This window comes from Fistularia commersonii, chromosome 2, assembly GCF_037954325.1.
Source record: "Fistularia commersonii isolate RoL2024-O1a breed Wild chromosome 2, RoL_Fcom_v1.0, whole genome shotgun sequence".
NCBI classification, from domain to species: domain Eukaryota; kingdom Metazoa; phylum Chordata; class Actinopteri; order Syngnathiformes; family Fistulariidae; genus Fistularia; species Fistularia commersonii.
The window spans coordinates 19,918,355-19,932,040 of record NC_141285.1 but is presented as its reverse complement, the minus strand read 5'-3'; the positions used below and the strand labels follow the sequence as shown (position 1 = coordinate 19,932,040).

Here is a 13,686-nt window from a genome sequence, read left to right as displayed (position 1 = left end):
GATTGACAGGTGCCTCTGGTGATTTTCAAACGTGAAAAGGAAGTTGCTCGAAGACTGGAGTTTGATGGACTGTATGTGACAGAGCAGCCACCTGAGGAGGACGTCAAGGGCCAGTGGGATCGCCTTGTCATTAACACACTGTGCGTTTCTCACTCATCAACTGGCCTATTTATTAGACCTAATTATTATTTATAATCAGTTCAATAATTGATGTAGTTATGCTTATTGAAGGATTTGTGGCATAGATTTTCACCAGGTAAAAATCTTTTTCAGTCCTCTCAGTACTATAACTTGTTTTTTTTCTAATATCTTCACAGATCCTTTCCAAGTAATTACTGGGATAAATTTGTAAAGAGAAAGGTAAGATATTGCACTCCAGCTATTAAATTGAATAACTTTATTCACAATTCCTGTCCGTCAGGACAAGGTCTGTGGTCTTATTTCCAACATCGTCTTATGAAAGACGATCCGAGCCAATTAGATCGGTTGAAAATTCTCCAAATCCCGTCCTAAGATCAAAACAACTATGGCGATAATTTCCATGTGAAATTATTTCATTGCTGTTTTCCCACCTATCTGGATCTATATAACCCTGCATGTATTTAAGGATAAACAAAAACACACACACATGTGCCAAATTGATAAATTAGGCATGCAGCCAACGTACCATCACCATGAATCTTCTGCCTTCTTCCCGTATCTTCATTCAACCCGCTGTTGATTTTTGGTCATTCTTTTATTTTTCCACAACAATTTATTCCTTCACATTTGAACACTTACTCCCTACCAACAATAGAACCCATTAAAAACAACTGCCCATTATATTTTATTTGCATGTAGAAAAACAATTAAGAATTAAATAAAAGGAGTGCAGCAGCTCTCCTACTCAGCGAGAACATACAATCTGTTCTACATGTACTTATGAATGAGTACTGTGTAAATGTGTGTACATTCCATTGCCATAATTTTTAAGCATCAAGGGTGTTTTAATGATATTCCACTTCTATAGTCCCTTCACTCTGTTTACCTGTCTTATCAAGGAGTTAAATAAAATTTGGGTAGCGTATCAACGCAGTGGATAGCGCTTCCACCTTGCATTAAGAAGGCTCCTGATTCGATTCCAATGGGCCTTTTTTTCTGAGGTTGTATGGTCATCTTGTGTCTGCACAAGTTCAAGATAAGATGAGATAATACTTTATTGATCCCCATAAGAGAATGGGAATGTATCCTCCTCTCCAACACCAACTACCTTCAAATCCTCTCTCACTACGTCCATAAATCTTCTCTTTGGTCTTCCTCTAGACCACCAGCCTGGCAGCTCAAAATCCAGAATCCGTCTACCAATATATTCACTATCCCTCCTCTGTACATGACCCGACCATCTCCGTCTGGCTTCTCTGATCTTCTCTCCAAAACATCAAACATGTACTGATAGACTAATTTGTGATCCTATCCATCCTGATCACTCCAAAAGAGAACCGTTGCATCTTCATCTCTGTGAGCTATAGCTCTGCCCCCTGTGAACTGTTTCTAGTCCATACCGAATCACTGGTCTCACCACTGTCTTCAATACCTTTCCTTTCATTCTGGCTAATAGTCTTCTATCGTACCCCTTTTCAAAAAAGGGGGCTCCAACTATAGGGGGATCACACTCCTCAGCCTCCCTGGCAAGGTCTGTTCAGTGGTTGTTGAACCTTAGATCCAGGAGGAGCAGTGTGGTTTTCGTCCTGGTCATGAAACAGTGGAGCAACTTTATGCCCTCGACAGGGTCCTCTAAGGGGGCATGGAAGTTTGCGGAAGGTGTTTTGTGGATCTGGGAGGGCATTTGACCATCTCCCCCTGGGCACTCCTGTGGGAGGGGGCTCGAGGAGTATGGGGTACTGAATCCTGTTATAAGGGCTGCTCGGTCCCTGTATGATCGGTGTCGGAGCTTGGTCCGCGTTGACAGTTGTAAGTCGGATCCGTTTCAGGTGAGAGTTGGACTCCACCAGGGCTGCCCTTTGTCAGCGATTCTGTTCATTCATAACTTTTATGGACAGAATTCCTAGACGCAGCAAGGGCGTTAAGGGGATCCAGTTTGGTGGCTGCAGGATCAAGTCTCTGCTTTTTGAAGATGATGTGGTTCTGTTGGCTTCATCAGTCCACGATCTCCAGCTCTCACTGGAGCGGTTTGTAGGCAAGTGTGAAGCGGCCAGGGATGAGGATCAGCACCTCCATATCCGAAACCGTTCAACCGGTCGGAGCAGAAGTCTTGCTCCAAGTGGAGAAGTTTAAGAATCTCAGGGCCTTATTCACGTGTGGAGGAGGATGGAGCGGGAGATCGACAGGCAAATCGGTGCAGTGTCTGCAATGATGTTGACTCTGTACCAGTCTCTCCTGGTGAAGAGGTAGCTGAGCCAGGAGGCAAAGCTCTCAATTTGCCGGTCAATCTATGTTTCCACTATCACCTCTGGTCACGAGCTGAGGGTAGTAACTGAAAAAACGAGATTGCGGATACAAGAAGCTGAAATTAGTTTTCTCCGCAAGGTGGCCGGACTCTCCTTCAGTGATAGGGTGAGAAGTTCGGTCATCTGGGAGGAGCTCGGAGTAGAGCCGCTGCTCCTCCACATAGAGAGCAGTCAGATGAGGTGATTAGGATGCATTATGGACGACTCCCAGGGGAAGTATTCTGGGCAAAAGTGCATCCTTCTGGGAAGACCCAGGACACGCTGGAAAGACTTTGTGTCCAGGCTGGCCTGGGAACGCCTTGGGGTTCCCCCAGAGGAGTTGGAGCATGTGGTAGGGGAAAGGGAGGTCTGGGTCTCACTGCTCTGGCTTCTTCCCCCTGCAACCCTACTCTGGATACGCTGGGGAAGATGGATAGATGGATGGATGGTAGAATATTTGATAGATTTTATATTTGGCAGCTTTTAATGTGATATTTTTTGCAAATTTACACCTAGAAGATATATATTTATTAAAAAAATATTGCTATCACTATCTTTCCTCCAGTTACAAGCCTTGCCATTAGTAAAAGTGCATTCCGTTGTTGTGCTCATAATTGTGAAATACAGTTTGGCGACAAGTTGGCAGTCCTCTATAGAGAACTGTATGGAATTTACGCCACTGGAGCCTCCCCGGCACGATTACTTTATTTTAAGAGTGTGCAGTAAAACAGATGATATACTGCCTCAAAAAAGTTCTTCTGGTTATCCACTTCTTGGTTTTGGGGGTGGTCGTCAGTGCTGCTAATGTAAGAACAAAACAGAAATGAGCATGTCCCACTATGTCAACTCATCTGCTCACTCTGTCAGGTAATGGATAAGTATGCAGACTTATATGGTCGCGAGAAAATCAGTGAGCTCCTCGGCCTGGACCAGACATCATCAGACTTGAGGTCCGAGGGACCAGAAAAGAAGAAGCTAAGGAAAGATCCTACATGGAATGCTGTGTGAGTAGACAAAAAGAAGACTTACTCACAATCATGTTTGTCAAAGGGTATCAACATGAAATGTGCCTTGTATTTAATAATTCCTGCTGGCCTGGGAAAGTGAAATAATTTGCAATCTGAACGTATGATTGGCAAAGATCACTGAGTGTCTTCCAAGGCTGTTTCCATACAGATGATCAGTAAAAGTGCATCCTTAAGTCTGTTTTGAATGTGGAGGTGAGTTGGAATTGTGTGGCAGTCACCCCCTGGTGAGTTTGGGTTCTCTGCAAAATGTCAAGCTCTCCTCCGGGGCCGGTTAGATCCCGAAAGAACGGCTGAAACCACTTTACTGTTTCGGTCGTATATACACCGAACCATTATCAATAGCTGGTTTACCAGTATGTGTACTTTTCTTTGTGAGGCCATGTGTTTGCGAGTGTTATCGAACAATGGCGACCAGATAAAAGAAGGTCACAGTACGTGTTGTACTCGGAAAAAAGAACAGGACGAACTGATATTACATCTCCCAAGTCTCAGGCTCTTAAAGCAAGACAGATGCACAATTTTTGCCAAATCCACCTCCACATTATTTTCCTGTTTTTTTATTCACCACCTCTGTCTATCTGATTTTTTTGTTTTGCTTTTTTTTTTTCTAGATTTACCTCCATTGACATCAAATACCAGATCTGGAAACTGGGAGTTGTATTTACTGACAACGTAAGTTCAGTCAGTAAAACACTTTCATTCGTTACTTTTTTTCTCCCATTCATCTTCAGACAGTGCCAAAATGAAAGTGTTACCCAAATCAAATTTATAGATCAGGTCATACAAACCCACAACTTTAATCACAAACACCATCCCCATTTGTTTTTATCGTTCCCTGTTGTTTGATGCGACTGATTTAGTGATTGTAATATCCTGTGATTCCGCCTTATCGAAAACACACATCTATCTGGACCGATGATCTGTCCTGCTGCTTTTATTTACATCGAACGCAGTCCTTCCTCTACTTGGCCTTGTACATGGCCTTGTCTATTCTCGGCCATTACAACAACTTCTTCTTCGCCGCTCACCTTTTGGACATCGCCATGGGCGTGAAGACGCTTCGCACCATCCTGTCCTCCGTGACTCACAACGGAAAACAGGTCTGTCGATCTGTTTTCATACACCAATGTCGATGTTATATCTTGGGTCTTTTCAAAGATCAAGTGTACATTTACAATTCTGTCCGTGTGTGTCAGTTGGTGCTAACCGTGGGCCTGCTGGCTGTGGTGGTTTACCTCTACACCGTGGTGGCCTTCAACTTCTTCCGCAAGTTTTACAACAAGAGCGATGACAAGGATGCTCAAGACATGAAGTGCGACGACATGCTCACCGTGAGTTAAATGACACTTGATAGTTCCGGATTATAGTCTGCCTCTCTAGAATTTTTTTTCAGTCTCTATCTCAGCCACATTTCTCATTTTCTCCACCTCAACGAGAATGGTAGAGGTGGATTCTGACATTGATCCCCTCTGTTGAAGTGAGAATGGTGACTTGTCTCAGCCCCCTTCTACCGCTCTCCCACATGGATAGAAAACAGCTCCTCGAGGCACAGCGGCTCTTTGTTTGGACATTTGCAATAAAAACCCGGCTGTCACTCAACAGGACCAGGCGGATAGGCAGCGATAACATTTGAATGAATCCCTTGTGCTAAAGTGCATGGGGTGCTTCTTATCTGAAATCCTCATTCACACTTAACTGTGTTATTGTTAAGTGTTGATTTGAAACTGTGATTTTCTTTACCCCGGTCACTGAAAGCACTATATTTCCTGCAAAAAAAAAAAAAATTAATAATTTCAAATACCAGTATATATCTTTTTATTGCTTTTTTTTATGTATTTGATTTACCTTGAAAACTTTGAGACGATGCGGGAGTTTTTCTTTGCTTCCTGTTCGTCGTAAAATAATAAACGTATAAGTGAACGTCCTTGACTCTTCTCAGAACACTCCCTTTAAGGCAGCCTCACTGTTAATTCTTCTTGCCTTGTACTCCCGCATTAAATCCTTGGGGGGGGGGATTCTGCATGAGGCAAAAGAATAATGAATGACAAATTCTCAACAGTCTGTGAAATTGTTCCAAAAATGCTGCCTGTTTGGATCCACACCTCTTGCAACCAAGAAGGGCAGACAGATAAATTCTAATATAGTTTCAGGCTTCGGTTTCCAATAAACAGCATAATCCATGGAGTGTTTCCTCACATTTCCCGCTCCTTTCTTACCTGGTTTGCTAGAACCAAAGATAAATACCTTTAAGGGGTGAAAACCATAATATTAGAAAGGAATACATCTTTATTTAATTTTTTTTCTTTTTTACAGTGTTACATGTTCCACATGTACGTGGGGGTCCGTGCAGGAGGGGGCATCGGGGATGAGATCGAGGACCCCGCCGGCGATGAGTTTGAGGTTGAACGCATCGTCTTTGACATCACATTTTTCTTCTTTGTCGTCGTCATCCTCCTGGCCATCATCCAGGGTGAGTCATGCGTGTTTCATTAATGCGTTTAATAACCAAGGTTCAACTCAGGGCCGTTTGATTCGCGGTGTGTGCTGACGCTGGGAGGTAATCAATAATTTCAATTTGATATTCCTGAAAAGAATCTTATGATACTTTTATTGCGTTTGATGAAGGATAGTTTGTGTCTTCATTATTGCTCTTCTTTTCTCAATTTTCCGAAAGTAAAATATCAAATATGCATAATCAAAAAGTGGATGATTCATGATCCTCCTTTATTGACACTATAGATGCACAAGTGCCGTAATGCGGTATATGACAAATATAATTTACTCTAATTGAGAGTGATTCTGCACTTTGAGGAAGTTGTGCATTGTTTTGTTTTCTGTATGTAAAAGGTATATTGGCTGTCAGTGAGACAGACTTATGAAAAAGGGTTGGCCTTCTGGAAATAAAAACATGCAACAACCCAGTGCGTTTCACTATTCCACAGTACACAATACATTGTATGCAGGAAAGCCTAAGACACAAACAAATGTATTCCCCATTTACACTCAGATATATTCAAGATTCATGACACAAGGATCTCTTTATCCCACTGGGGAGGCCTTGTGTTTCCACGAGACCTGCCATTCAAGCGCACATGTTCGGGCAGGGGTTTGTTCTAACAGGTATTCTGAGACTCACAATCTAATTTTCAGGCTTGATAATCGATGCCTTTGGGGAGCTCCGAGACCAGCAGGAACAGGTGAAGGAGGATATGGAGGTGAGACTTTATGTGCAATGTCTTTTAAGATATGACATGACAGTGACAGATCTATCAATTCAACAATCACAAAATTGTATATTATCTATGGATCAGCATTCTTTGGACATCAGGTATTTGGGCCAAAGGATGAATGGCTCTTTTTAATTGTAATGATGCTAATTACAGTTAGAGGGATGTGCTGAATTGCATCAACTATAGAGGGACAAAGTTTATATGCCATACAATGAAGTCATGGGAAAGAGTAGTGAAAACTAGACCGAGAGCAGAAGTCAACTTTCGTGAACTGAGTACTACCAATGCAGTATTTGCTTTGAGAATGCGAATAGAGAAGTACAGAAAAGGCCAGAGGGAGCTGCATTGTGTTTTTTTAGACCTAGAAAAAGCATATGATAGGGTGCCTTGAGAGGAACTCTGGTATTATATGCTGAAGTCTGGAGAGATAGAGAAATATGTTTGACTGGTGCAGGACATGTATGCTAGCTGTGAGACAGTGGTGAGTTGTGCTGTAGGGGTAACAGAGAAGTTCAAGGTGGAGGTGGGACTCCATCAGGGATCAGCTCTTAGCCCCAGCTCTTAGCAGTGGTGATGGACAGGCTGACAGATGAGATTAGGACAGGAATCTCCATGGACCATGATGTTTGCAGATGACATTGTGATCTGTATTGAGAGCAGAAAGCAGGTTTAGGAAAATCTTGAGAAGTGGAGGTGTGCGCTGGAAAGAAGAGGAATGAAGGTTAGTCCCAGCAAGACAGAGTATATGTGTGTGAAGGAGAGGTACTCTGGTGGAACAGTGAGGCTTCAGGGAGTGGAGATCAAGAAGTTGGAGGATTTCAGGTACTTGGGGTCAACAGTCCATAGCAGCGGAGTGTGTGGAAAAGAGGTGAAGAGACAGGTTCAAGCAGATTGGAATAGGTGGAGAAAAGTGTCAGGGGTACTATGCGATAGAAGACTATCAGCCAGAATGAAAGGAAAGGTGTACAAGACAGAAGTGAGGCCAGAGATGCCATATGGCCAAGAAACAGTTACAATGATCAAAAGACAGGAGGCAGAGCTAGAGGTCAGAGAGATGAAGATGCTAAGGTTCTTTGTTACAGTGACCAGGATGGATAGGATCACGAATTAGTCCATCAGAGGAACAGCACATGTTTGATGTTTTGGAGAGAAGGTCAGAGAAGCCAGACTGAGATGGTTGGGTCATATACAGAGAAGCAATAGTGAATATATTGAATATATTAGTTGACAGATGCTTCAATTGGAGCTGCCAGGCAGGAGGTCTAGAGGAAGACCAAAGAGAAGATTTATGGACGCAGTGAGAGAGTATATGAAGGTAGTTGGTGTTGGAGAGGAGGATACAGAGAATAGGGTCAGATGGAGAAGGTTGATTCGCTGTGGCGACCGCTGAGGGGAAAAGCCGAAAGGAGAAGAAGAAGACAATTAGAGCTTAAAAAGACATCTTCATTATCTTTTATACACACACACACACACACACACACACACACACAAATAAACATATGTATGTATGATATACATATGTGTACATATACGATCACAATATTGTGTATTGATCAGTGTTCCCTGGAGGTAATGCATTTGTGCCAATTGATGAATGGCTTTTTAATTGTGATAATGTTGATTACAGTTAGCGCTCAGAGAGACATCTTCATTTTATTTTTTATACAAATATATGTACAAACACGTATGTTATTAAAGTGAACAAATTATTCAATTTGATAATGATTAAATTATGATGATTAATTATGTAATCATATGTATATAATTATAAATAATACAATATATTTATACATATAAAAGATACATGATTATAATAATTTTATATATATATATATAATTTTTGACTGATTTACCCTCCTGAACAACTTCATGCCCTTCCTCCCTCCCTCTACCGCAGACCAAGTGTTTCATATGCGGAATAGGAAGCGAATACTTCGACAAAGTTCCTCACGGCTTCGAGACTCACACTCTGCAGGAGCACAACCTGGCCAACTATTTGTGAGTTGACTCTCATGCTGCCTTCATGTCTGGGAAAACCATATATAGAGTTAAAAAGTGTGAATCTTACAAAGAAAAAATCCCAACTCCCTCTCGTAGCTGTCATTGGGTGAGAGGCAGGGATCACCCTGAACATTTGCCTATCCATCACAGAGCAACATAGATAGACAAATAATAATATAACAATGTACGCTCTCGCTTACAAGTCATATATAATCATACCAGTCATGCCATGTTCATCTTTCCAGGAACCATCAGTTTTCCCGGCAATGTCAATCTTAAACACATTAAACAGCTTATGTTTCTCCAAATAGTAAAATATAATCAAAAATGAATATGGTATCTGGGAAAAAAGAGAGAAAACTGCAATTGACTAGTATTTTGTTAATGTTGACGGTTTGGATTTCATTGAATAACACTGTGTAGATGAGTTTGTATTTGTGATGCACAAATCACCTGCACGAATACACAATTGATCTTTAGGTTAATGAACTCACAAGCGCGAGTTGTCGAGAAAAATTGCCATTTTGTAGGTGTTGGTGGATTTGTGCATTGGGACTCTGTCGATACTCATCAGTAGCATGGGATCAGTGAGCCTTCCCCATATGGATCCCTCCCCGGACCCCTCCCCCCCCAGGATGTGTCTGCTACCTTGGGTTGTTCTCCGTCGGTTACCATCCAGGCGCCATGACATGATTTAGGGTTTACTACCAAACAATTTCTGAATCGTCATTTACTGTTTTCTTTTTCACAACCCAGGTGGTAATCAAATTATGGCTCTCACCTTGTGGTGGGAGATAAATAACACTTGTTTACATGATTGCCACAGTGCTAGGACTTTTACTTCAATTTATTGCTTCATATTTGTTGTCCATGTCCTCCCCTGAGACTCCGACAAAGTCCAGGAGGTGCAGTATGTGAGCGGCACAGTGATGGAGTCTCTTTTGTTCCCACAGGTTTTTTCTGATGTACCTCATTAACAAGGATGAAACAGAACACACTGGCCAGGTATTACATTCGTCATGTGTCAAGTAAATCAAATGTAACAAAGTGTGCTCATTTTGTGAAAGCAATTTGTTAAATATGATATTTTTTGACATAATAAATTATGCCAAAATTATTCTCCCCTATGTAACAACTCCAGAGTTTAGTGGTATTGATATTTTCTATTCTATTTTCAGTGAAAATATGTAAAATAGAACCAGTTAAATTCAGTCTGAATTTGTACCAAACAAGCCAGTTCCCTTATATTTGGTTAAAAAAAAAAAAAAAAAACAGTTCCCTCTCGCACTAAAATACACATTTTGTCATTTTAAAAATGACAAAATGTGTATTTTGGGACATATTTTACTTTGGGCCTTAAAATCGGATACTTCTGGATCTATTGCGTAGTTTACCTTCAGCCTTGCCTTCCTCTTCTGTGTTTCTCAGTGAAGTTTCAAAAGTTACATCGCTAAGAAAAAAACAAACACTTTTTCAATAAGCATTCAAGCTGTATTGGTCTCACCTCACATGTTTAACAATACACACAAGGCCGAAGTAAAGATTATTTACTTTCAAAATCCAATATTTTGAGTATGTCTATTCATTTGATTCAAAATGTTGTGAAGTCTAAGTGAAAAAAAAAATGGTTTAAGATGTAACTTTTTCAATGAAAACAACACACTGATGGCCAAAATATATAATTCTCCCAAAATATTTTAGAGAATTCTCATTTCCAAATTTAGTTTGTGAGAAAGTGTAGAGGCCTGTGAGTATCTACATTTTTTGAATTTGATTTTTCCATGATAATAAATGGTAGCTATGTCACCTTGTCAATTTTTTTATTTACTTTTCATTAGGAATCCTTTGTGTGGAAAATGTACCAGGAGCGTTGCTGGGAATTCTTCCCTGTGGGAGACTGTTTCCGTAAGCAATATGAAGATCAGTTGGGGTGAAGGGAAATCCAGGACCCGGAGCCTCCCTTGATAATGTCCTCGTCATGACAACGTCCGGATCGATACGCTTGGACCCACGGAGTTACTTTGATTTTGCACATTCTTGCATAATGAAAGGATGTTCCCCTTAAACAGGAATAATTGTGACGAAGCACATTTTCCAAATATTGCCAATTAAACGACCGCAAATTGAGACATTGGATTTTTATGCTCAGATATTGCATGTTTGTGGATTCGTTTATGCAAAGACCTAATTTAATCAATCAGCGTTTGACAGTCAGCAGTAAACATTTGATGGCAGTGAAGCTGGTAATCTGTATTCACCTTCATTGGCTGACTGACTGTCTCTCTATTGCTTGTGTTAAATAGGCGTAAAATATAAATAAATAGGTAAAATATATCTTTCTAACACTCTCCCACCCAGCTACATAAAGGTCCCCCCCGTTTTTTTTAGCAACATCCCCTTCTCTCTACGGTAGCTCATACATCTTTCCCAATATCCCCTTTCTAATGGCCCTCACTCACTATCACTCCTTTTCTCCCTTCACGCTTCATCTTCAACTAATTTCACTTGTCATTACCGGCCAGTGTGTGCTGTAGTGTGTCAGCAGGCCGCCCAGTGTGTGGGTCACAGCGCCGCCATGGAAATGGACTGGCGGGCTTAATGGCATGTTTGACCGCTGCTTATGTAAGCCAGGAAGCTCTTTAGGAAATCCCCAGGTACGAATTATTGACTGAAGAGGCATGGCAAGTCTTGTGATACTCGCTGGCATGGCGCTCATGTCAACCTCATCATGCGGATGTTAAGACCTCGCACTTTCACAAATCTGCCACTGATATTCACTTTTTATATGTGTTTTGAAAACAGATTTTTTTTTAATTTTAATTTTTTTTCACCATTATGATTTCATTCTACATTAATTCTGGTTATCCTACAGTTGATCCACAGCCGACCCAACGTGGCGCCCTTGTCAATGATTTTTATATGGTACCCCCCTCTATTTGCAATATTACAAAATAAATCTAACAGAATTGGTTTTTTCACTGATTTCTTTAATTTATTTTCCTAAGAAAATACAAATAAAAACAAAAAATCAAAAATGGAATACAACCCTTACCACAAATAATACATTTGACTTAAATGTTATAATAACAACGATTACTTTTAATGATGGACCAGCACTGTGTCACTGTGTGGACCACAGATGGGTGTTTATACACCGCGACTACCTCCTTCTGCACCAACCGTATAAATTTTAACCGAGGCATATCGTAAAGCCAGTAACCGGCATCTGCGCTTTATTCACACATGACGAATCGTCTGATGTGTACAAGATGGACATAAAAGAATGTTGCAAGCAAAATAGGGAATAAAAATGCTATTCAAATATATGAGCATGACCTTTCGGTATTATGACACCGTCATTCATTCAACACAATGGGGAAAAAAAGACACAAAATTAACCCTGCATTAACCTTTTTTTCTCATTTTGTTTTTTGATTTGATTGCGGTGATGTAATCAGGCATTGCAGATTATCTACTTACTTCTATCTGGATTTGTAAAGGACATTTCTGAATCCTGTAGATGGTTATGTTTTATCCATTACAGCCTTTGCTGTTTCACTGTTAGGGTTGATTGGTGTTTTACTCTCATTTAAAATAAAAGTGAAAAGTCATCATTAACTTATCTCTTATGAGAAACAATACAGGTAATGTCTTTTTTTGGGACTATTTAATAGGAAAATCAACTTTTATATATGGTAACAACATCAGAACCATTGCTCGTCTATTAAACCCTAACAAAGTGGTCTTCTGTATAATACTTTTTTACTCATTGAATTTGCGTATCTAAATAAAGGGAACTTTTGAAGATTTGCATCATGAGAAGCGGTGATCGCTATAACCGTAAAAACAAATGTGGTGCGATGAGAGAAAATTGAAAGCTGCCCCTTCAGTATGAGTCATATGGGTCAAATAAAATAGCCGTGGCAACAGCAGACAGAAAACCTCACTGATCCTTTGTAATTAGCCTTTGTTCACCGATTGGAGGATGACGCTGGGGATTGGGGGGGCAAAATACTATTTCTTTTTGAAATGAATCCCCCTTCTGAGTGTGTGTAAAAAAAAAAAAATCAATTGCAGTGTAAAAACCCACAAATATCCATCCCCGTGCTGCTCTCCCTAAATCAGACATCGGGTTGGATTTCAGAAAGTAATTTTCCATCCAGAGTTCTCGGAGTTCTCAAGCCAGCAAGAGTGAGCCAGGCTAAATAGACCGACTGCTCAATGGATAATTGCTGCAAATGCTGGATCAAAGGGGGGGTTGAGCTTTCACTCAAGTGTTTACTTGGTTTCCATTTTGTTGCCGCACAGTTCGATGCCTTAAGGTCCGGTTGATACTTTGGGATATTTAACGTGACATTGGCAGCCGTAAATCTGATCAGTGGTGCAGAGGTAACGGCGTGTGACAACGATTGACACCCAGGCAGATATCCTGGATCTCTGGCAGCATTATAGAAAAAAAATTATTGCATTAAATACATTTGCATTTCTTCAAGTCCGACTGGGATATTTTGAAGATGTTATTGTCCTGTTTGATCATAATTTGTACCAGCAACATAAAAACGAGCTGTGAGCAAAGCAACATGATTGCGGATACAAGAAGCCGAAATGAGTTTCCTCCGCAGGCTGGCCGGACTCTCCTTCAGAGATAGGGTGAGACGTTGGGTCATCCGGGAAGAGCTCAGAGTAGACCCACTGCTCCTCCCCATAGAGAGGAAGGCTTGGGCATCTTGTTAGAATGCGACCTGGACAACTCCCGGGGGAGGTATTCCAGGCATGTCCATCTTGGAGGAGACCATGGGGAAGACCCAGGATACGCTGGAGAGATTATGTCTCCAGGCTGACCTAGGAATGCCTTGGGGTCCCCCCGAGAGGAAGAAGGATGGATGGATGGATGGATGGTGCTACTCATAGGGCCCTATCCCACCTTGAGGGTGCAGGAAGCACTGTGAGAGTCATCTTCTTTGACTTCTCCAGTGCCATCAACAGTGTCCTACCTAGCCT

At 41.2% G+C, this 13,686-nt stretch overlaps 1 protein-coding gene across 1 annotated transcript in view; it reads left to right on the top strand.

Annotated features, from left to right (window-relative positions):
• ryr2b (ryanodine receptor 2b (cardiac)) overlaps nucleotides 1-13,094 on the top strand; it is an 81,442-nt gene extending 68,348 nt beyond the window's left edge. Inside the window, exons 94-104 of the mRNA XM_086171952.1 lie at nucleotides 10-140; nucleotides 318-360; nucleotides 3,294-3,430; nucleotides 4,066-4,126; nucleotides 4,408-4,554; nucleotides 4,651-4,785; nucleotides 5,768-5,924; nucleotides 6,605-6,669; nucleotides 8,582-8,682; nucleotides 9,639-9,690; nucleotides 10,524-13,094. Of these exons, the coding sequence (XP_086028078.1) occupies nucleotides 10-140; nucleotides 318-360; nucleotides 3,294-3,430; nucleotides 4,066-4,126; nucleotides 4,408-4,554; nucleotides 4,651-4,785; nucleotides 5,768-5,924; nucleotides 6,605-6,669; nucleotides 8,582-8,682; nucleotides 9,639-9,690; nucleotides 10,524-10,619 (1,125 nt within the window). The 3' untranslated portion in view covers nucleotides 10,620-13,094. The remainder of the gene's footprint in view (nucleotides 1-9; nucleotides 141-317; nucleotides 361-3,293; nucleotides 3,431-4,065; nucleotides 4,127-4,407; nucleotides 4,555-4,650; nucleotides 4,786-5,767; nucleotides 5,925-6,604; nucleotides 6,670-8,581; nucleotides 8,683-9,638; nucleotides 9,691-10,523) is intronic.
• Nucleotides 13,095-13,686: the final 592 nt, after the last annotated feature.